At 35.3% G+C, this 8,249-nt stretch overlaps 1 protein-coding gene across 1 annotated transcript; it reads right to left on the bottom strand.

Annotated features, from left to right (window-relative positions):
* Positions 1 to 968: 968 nt before the first annotated feature.
* Positions 969 to 3,510, bottom strand: LOC143616881 (DNA repair protein RAD5B-like). Its single transcript, XM_077089582.1, has 4 exons — positions 3,469 to 3,510; positions 2,806 to 2,877; positions 2,619 to 2,717; positions 969 to 1,091 (listed from the first exon to the last, which is right to left on the bottom strand). The coding sequence occupies exons 1-4, from the start codon at positions 3,508 to 3,510 to the stop codon at positions 969 to 971; spliced, it is 336 nt and encodes a 111-aa protein (XP_076945697.1).
* Between the last annotated feature and the right edge of the window lie 4,739 nt (positions 3,511 to 8,249).

Raw genomic sequence — 8,249 nt, forward strand, 5'->3', positions numbered from 1 at the left:
TTAGGCGGACCCTATGTGACCGACTGGAGAGTTGGGTGTATGCGGAGTACTTGGGAGTACTCGGAGAGTACTCGGGTATGGTAAATATAATAAAAATTAATTTTTGGGTATTATATATATGCCAAATATCATTAGTTTACCAATATTTATAACAAAATATGTGAATATCAATATAAATAAGAGAAATACATTTTTAAATGACAAATTATTCTAAAAATTGTTAATCATTAATTAAAAGAAAATGATATTTGTTCTTAATATTATAGAAATATGAATTATGTTTTATTTTTTAAGTCAAAATCGGCGTAAGTTCACCGACAAGATTCTGACTGAGGTTAACCATCTTTGATCGATTCTTAGTAACTAGGCGTAGTTAAAGAAACTCCCCTCGACGACATACCTTGTCCCAAGTACTCGGAGAATACTCGACCTTGTAAACATACTTTACTCAAACTAGCTATAGGACTTGCCCCGACTTTGTGATGCAAGACGAATAGGTTAAATGACCAGTTTGCATATAAATTAGTGAAAATATGGATCGCCATGAGGATTTTTAAAAATTTTAATTTTTTTCCTATATTGTTGACTTTTATTTATTATTTATTTATTTGCAATTAAGTGCTGTGTTTGTGGATTATTCTGACAGAAAGTGATATTTCGATTATGCTATCTATTTCATTTTGGAGTATAGTCAAGTTTTCAATTATTGACCAAATGTAATTAGTGAGTTACAAAATAATAAGTCTTAATACTTGCAACTATAATACATATGTTAAACCAGTAAATTATCAAAACCAAACCGTAAGCCAAACCGCACATATCATAAACCGACTAAACCATCCGAGTTGCTTTGATTTTCACTTAACAAAATTTACAAAGAGTGAAGCATTACATCAAAACAGAAACATAACCTAAACCAAATGTATTTCCATTTCAAAAATAAGAAATCATTAAAAACCAAAACTAAATCATCTAAAGAGCATCTTAAGTTCTTCAAGCTGAGCTGACCGAACTTCCTCATCGGTAAGAGCTCCAGCTATCATCTGCTGCTTCCTCGCCTGAACTTGTTGCATTCGTTCCTTCACAATATCCTACACGAAGGTCAAAACTAAATCAAACAAAAAGTCGAAATCATTTTCAAAGCATAAATAGTAAATCTACTAAAATCTTTAACTGAAAAAACACTAAGTGACCCCGGGCAGATTACGGATAATCTGGGGGTTAAGTAGATGTTTCCCACGAGGGGTTAGGTTCGGCAAAGATGGTTGTTCTTCAGATGACCTGCAAAACAGACACCGTGTGCTCGTCACTGAGAAGGGGGGTATCTTCTTGTGACCACCCTCCGGCGTGAGAATCAGACTAGATTGCTATTGAATATAAGTGTATATTAAGAGAAATGACTAGAGCAGATATGATGGTATGAGATGGGATAAGATGATTATACCGTTCCAAATTGTTGGAGTATTTATAGCCGAAGGTAGGTTTCCAAGCAGGTACAGCCGGCTGTATAGTATTCCTGTTCTGCCAACTGTGGGCTACGCACGTGCCATGTTGGTGGTTGGTGGGTAGGCAGCGGCTGATAGTAACCAGGCCGGCTGTGTACTATTCCTTTTTCACCAACTGCAGGCTACGCACGTGCTACGACAGGTTGGTGAGTAGGCAGCGGCTGATAGTGACATAAAGTAGTAGAGCGTGCTGCTCGTTGTACTGTTTGTCAGTGAGCTGTCGCAGCTTTGGTCAGATTTTTTGTCCATACCTCGTTAGGTACAGTACAAAAGATCTCCAGTATCGTACGGACTGGCTCATTTGGGCGGGAGTTTTCCCGGCTTTGGGCGGGAGTTTTCCCGGCTTGCTCACTCATTTAGGTGACATTACTGAATTATTTAAGAGTTAAGTGCCTTGTACGTGTAGCCATGCTGCGCGGGTAGCCTTCCCTGATGGCTAGTATCCGTTTCTGCGGGAACAAGCGGAGTACGTCAACCATTGGGAGGCTTTTCCTGCGGAACAGCTTGCGTACTGCGCGTAAGGACGTCACGTCTCTGAGCATGGTGGGTCCTGCGGATCCAGTTGGTTTCTGCGCAGACGTCTCTCTTCTAGTCTTGCGAGTTTAGCCTTTGCGCAGACGTCCCTGTTGAAGGTGAGTCTTGCGGGTTCAACTGCGCAGACGTCCCTATTTGAGATGAGTCTTACGGGTCCAACTTAGCTCTGCTGGGACCTACCTCTTCATTAACCTAAACAATCCATAGGTTTAATATATTTACATTCAAATGGCTGCTCTTAATAAAAAAACTGAAATCATGTGGAGAAAAAAACCATAAAAAGTCAAAGTTAGGAGGCAGGTGACCAGAACAAGTCATTTAATTAAAATGTTTTAAATCAGGTGTTTTAATTTTCTAATTGGAATATTTGACCCAGAAATATTCAAATACTATTAGTCCCGTTTTCTATTTGTTAGGCAGAAAAAGTTTTGAAAGTCTTAAATAGAATAATAAAAAAAGTCAAATCTACCTAAAGTCAAATTTGTTAAGAGTTTATGAATAATTCAGTGGTATTTGAAACATTGAGATAAGTATATCTGGGTTTCTTTTTGGATAAAATAATAACAAAATTATACTAACCTTTACAATAAATCTTCTAACACAAACGGTTCGTTTTTGACCGATACGATGAATTCTCATAATCGCCTGTTCCTCAACCGCAGGGTTCCACCATGGGTCCTAAAAGAATGAGCATAGTAATGTGAGCTTTGTATGCAAATCAAGAAACATAAAAAGTCAAAGTCAAAAAGTCAACATGGATACATACCATGAGAAATACATTAGAAGCTGCAGTCAAATTCAAGCCAACACCACCAGCCTTTAGGGACATTAACAACACCTGCAAGATGACATAAGTTAGATATATAAAAAACTAACTCAAAATTCAACCTTAATGTTCTAAGAATGTAGCTTGACGGGGGTAAAAACAGTCCTTTTTTTGTAACAAACACAAGGACCAGTTATACAAGTTAACAAATAAAGTTCAAATGTGCGACACATAAAGGAAACAGTTGGGTTACATGCGACCGTTCAACAGAAAGTAAATTCTTGACTATCCTTTGTGTTCACAACTTTTTGTGAAGAGACATTTAAAATGTAAAAGTGTATCAGTCTTTTCACTATTGTTTCTATAAAACCATTTTCACAACTTTTTCTGCAAACATTTAACCAAAGGTAAATTTTTGACTTATAACATGAAGCTTGTGTAGAAGAAACGTTTAAAAGACCATGCAAGGGTAAAACAGTTGTTTCATTATCCTTAATAAAAAATAATTATAAAAAAAAGAAAAAAAAAACATTTTCAAAAATTTTTAGAGGCAAAACATGGACATACTACATCAATTTGCAAAAAAACTGCTTCAACCTTATAAGACTTAAATCCCAATAACCAAACAAATAAATAATCAAAATCATAGTTAAAAATTCTCACCATTTTATCAGTGGTTTCACTGAACTCCCTAAGTGGTTTCATCGAATCCTATCGTTCTTCCGATCAAAAGCCCTAAAACATCGGTTTGTAACTCGGGAAAAAACATAACAGTGTTAAGTGTTTTTTAACAGAGGTCCAGTGAGACAAAAGTAGTTGAGAGTTGGGACCGCTTGTAATGATTTTTAAAATTGAGATTATTATCAGCCAATACACAAAAGTTGGAATTATTTATTTCCAATTTGCCTTTGTTTTTTTACTTTATAAGTTAAAAATACAATGTAAACATGACTTGTGAATAACAATGTTTTATGATACGTGATATGTGACGCACTGATATAACGTTTAATATACATTAATTCCGTGTACATTTTATTTATTATTTTATTAATTTTGTTTGTTTTCTTGTAAGATTTGTGTACTACTAACATGGTTTTATGTTTTAGGTGTCGGGTTTTAATTATGGTGAAAATAGGGCGAAAAAAGGAGCAAAAACAAGCTGAACCGGAGAACCGAAGGATCAAGAAACAAACCGGATCGGACCAGGAAGAGAACCGGACCGGCTAGGCCGGCCGGCCACCCCCCCCCCCTACATGCCGGGGCGCCGCGCGACCGGGGTAACCTAGCTCGCCACGAGGCGGCCCCTATGTTAGAACATTCCAGAAAATTTAACATACTTACGTATTTTTGGACTCCTGTTGCCTATTTAAAGATCCCTAAACTCACCCTTAAGCATACCCGGAAGTTCCAGACGAATTTGGTGAGTCGCGAGGCATCCGATATCAGTTTTCAGCAGCTTTGGAGTCGAAGAATTAGCTGGTGTTGCGCATATTGTTTGAAGACGAAGAACACGGGTTTTATCTTTTGTTTCTTTCGTTTTCGCTTATTTAACGCCATGAATTCTTTATTGTTTGTTTTGCTTAAATTTAAGATGCTAGGCTAAATTGCATGAACTATCTAAGCTTATGATGAACTTACTTTGATGTTTTGATTTGACTTTGGGATTTATTTACGTTATGGTTTTTCTGGTTTAGTAAAAGATTTAGTTATAATTAATTGATGCGTATGAATGCTTAGGATTGTTTGATGAGTTTTATTCCATAATTTTTCTTGATTATTGTCTGTCATATGATAGGATTGCTATTAGGTCAGTTACTTCGTGTTTTTGATTATTTTATGATTGATGTCATGATAAGATCATAGGAATAATATTATCGAATAAACCTAAGTGTGCTGCTAACCTAAATATGTAAAGTGCTAGGTTATTGATAAGTCTTTACTATTTAATCTTGCTAGATTTAGTTATTCGTAAGGAGTCCATTTAGGGTTGATATTTATTATTGTTTATCAAATCAATTAAATATAATAAATTGTCTTTAATTTCCGCGCTGTAAGGTAGGATTTCGTATAAATGAACTAAATTATAATTAATTAGGTGACCGTAAGGAAACTTGATTTTCAGTACTGGTGTGCATTAAAACTTGTTAGAAATCCATAGGTGTCTCTTGAGAATGGTTAGGGGTCTTGTTCGGGTTTTCTTTTAAGTCCTGTTCGGGTTTTCTTTTAAGTGTCTAATTTGCGATCCCAGTCCATAACTAAATATTTTCCCGAGTCAATTCATTACTTAAATTTAGGGGATTCTAGCCTAGGTAGTTTTCTCATTATCATATTATTTAATAATAGTATTAAATTAGTATCTTAAATAACCCCCCAAACAAATATAATTAACAAGTCATGTTTTGTAGTCGAGTCTAATTAGCTAATAAACGTAATTTAAAGAGTCTCGTGGGTTCGATATCCAGACTTACTTAGCTTTACTAGAGTCGATCGGTTCACTTGTCGGTTAGTAGTTTAGTCGAGTTTTAGAGAGTCTAGAGTATTACTTAGTGTTTATTTTTAGTTAATTTAGTTAATAAATATTAAACTACTTCAAGCACATCATGCACTATGATTCGAATCTAAAACATATTAATACAGGGCCCAATTTAAAGCCCAACATTTACAATGTTATGAATTACAATGTTACGAACTTATGATACGTGACATGTGACGCGCTATGAAGACAGGGTTTGGAATCACGCAATTGCTGTTTCAAGAGTATATGACTTTGGTTAGCAATTGTGAAATAAGTTTGATAAGAACACTAGCTATTGATGTTCATTAGCCTTACATCCATTTGACTAAATAGTTTCTTAACAATGGTTTTTCACTTTTTCTTTATGTCATTCAATTCACGCACAGCAGGATTCCTCATTTCAATACTGCAACTATACCATCATCATCCTCACCTCACCTCACCTCACCTCACCTCAGTATCCACATTCAATCACCATTCACTAGATAGTCATAACAGTTCATAACTTATGGACTGTTACTATAAGTAAAAGTGTCCAAACACAACCTTTTAGGTTATCGATGTTGGGGGTTGTCATGAATCTATCGATCGCCATCATGGGTCCTAAATAATGGTATTCCCATACTTGACTGGAGATCCAAATAATTTGTCCTGAATGTCCATTCAGATATTACATGATATCATGATACATTGATGCTAATATGTATACCTATCATAACCCCAAGCTAGCAAGTCATAATAAGGGAACACAAGTAGCTAGCGTGTGAACCACCGTTACACACACAGGTCGTGCCAACATCGTATTATTTACCAAACATGTGTAAGAGCACAAGTACTGCCAGGGATTTCAATACAACAACCTGGATTATTTAGAGAGTCGTGTGATGACTTTCAGATTAAGTGTTATCTTAGTGGTTCTTCAAAACACTTTAACCGAATAAAACTCTAAATTGAAACAAGAATTTTGTATGGAATTTGTGAGGAAGATGAGCCAGAGAAAAAATCAATCAAAACATGAACGATATATTGGCAGTTTTCTGGGTTAAGCCTCTCTCTCTCTCTGAGAATAGCTGCGGTGGTGGGCATCTGGGTTAATGCATACATATATATATATATATACATGGTGGACTGGAATGCGGTTGACCATGGTGGTTTCCGGTGGGAGTGGAGGTGGAGGTGGTTTTCTTTGTCGAAGAAGACGACGGCGGCGGTGGCTGCCGGAGAGCTTGGTGGTGGCTGCTGGAAAGCTTGATGGCTATGGAGGAAAAAGAAGACTAATTATAATTTAATAGATAAAATGACTAATTTGCTCTCATGTGCAAGGCACATGACCTGACTTAACGAGAAAATCTAACCGGATTAGGCGAAAAGGACAAACGCTGTTGGATTTTGAAACGTAAAGGACAAAAAAGATCAATTTTGAAGATCAGAAACAACTAGTGAAATTTGAGTCAATTTCTGTAATTCTATCTATATTATATTATATTTTATTTTCTGATGAGGGTGCTGTTTCCATTTTCCACACGAGAATGGTCATTATCAAATGTCAAAAATCTTGCAGCATTCTAAGGTGTTTTAATTTGGTGAAAATTCCCAAAATAAGCATTTATGAAAACAAATTTATAGTTTTAGGTATTATTTGCAAAAAATTCCAGAAATAGGTATCACAAACTACTCGTCACGACTAGTTTGTAGAACCAATTAAAATTTGCCACGTTTCCTTAAACTAACCGTAACGAGCACATTCACTAATCATTTACTCATCACGACTAAATAAGTTTGATACCTCGTAATCAACGCCCAGGGGTAATTCGTAAGTCTTTTAGTCGCGACGACAAGTTTACCCGGTTTATATTCCATACACGAGTAGTTTATTAGTAGCTAACTCGTCGCGACTAATTTAACCTTATAATCTACTCGTCGCAACTAACGGACTTATGAATTACTCGTGGGCGTTGATTACGAGACATGAAACATATGTAGTCGTGACGAGTAAATGACTAGTGAATGTGCCTTGTTACGTTTAGTTTAGTTTAAGGACACGCGGCAACTTTTAATTAGTTCTACAAACTACTCGTCACGACTAGTTTATGATACATATTTCTGGAATTTTTTGTAAATGATACATAAAACTAGAAATTTGTTTTCACAAATGCTTATTTTGAGAATTTTCCTTTAATTTGTCTTTCGGTCTTAAGGATAAGTTAAATAAAAGTAAGGTTTTGGTTTTTAGGGTGGGTGCGGAGTCGACACATATTATGTTTGAAACAAAGTCTCTATTTGCTTACAAGGCAAACACAAAACCAAAATCTTTTGTTGTGACACCAACTTAGTTTCTGTCTTTATTCCAATAATAATCCTATGTATGTATATAGGCCCATATTGAGATTTCCGAGCTTCCAAATTTATGTTCGGCTCCCGCATAGATACAAAAAACCGGTAGTTGGAATGGACCGTTACAGTCGATGCAATATAAAAGGAAATTTATGTAAGTAAACTATATATTGTAATGAATATTATTTTAGTTTACATATACTCGAATAATAATTATTTAAAAAATCAGTATATACATTTAACACACCCAAAGAAAATAATAACGTCCGATTTAAATGTAAAATAAATTATACAAGTCAAAACGTACTTTCAACATAAATTAAATCTATGCAAATGAAAAAGCGAGAAAGTAACATTAAAGGGAAATGTTGTACCTTATGAGTAGCACTAAACAAATAGTTACACCATATTTGGTGTATACATCATTTAGGCCTTTCATGTATCAATTTCATTCAACATTATTAAAACTCCATATAATCGCACCCCTTAACCACAAACAACCTTAAAAATATAATAACAATAACCATCCCAACTTTTCATTCTTTTTTTTTTACTTTTTATAAAAGCGTTTAAAACCACCCGCAATACTACTCTT

The sequence above is a fragment of the Bidens hawaiensis genome, unplaced genomic scaffold (assembly GCF_021521415.1).
Source record: "Bidens hawaiensis isolate Kalapana, Puna unplaced genomic scaffold, B.hawaiensis_p1.1 tig00050220_1, whole genome shotgun sequence".
Taxonomy (NCBI): domain Eukaryota; kingdom Viridiplantae; phylum Streptophyta; class Magnoliopsida; order Asterales; family Asteraceae; genus Bidens; species Bidens hawaiensis.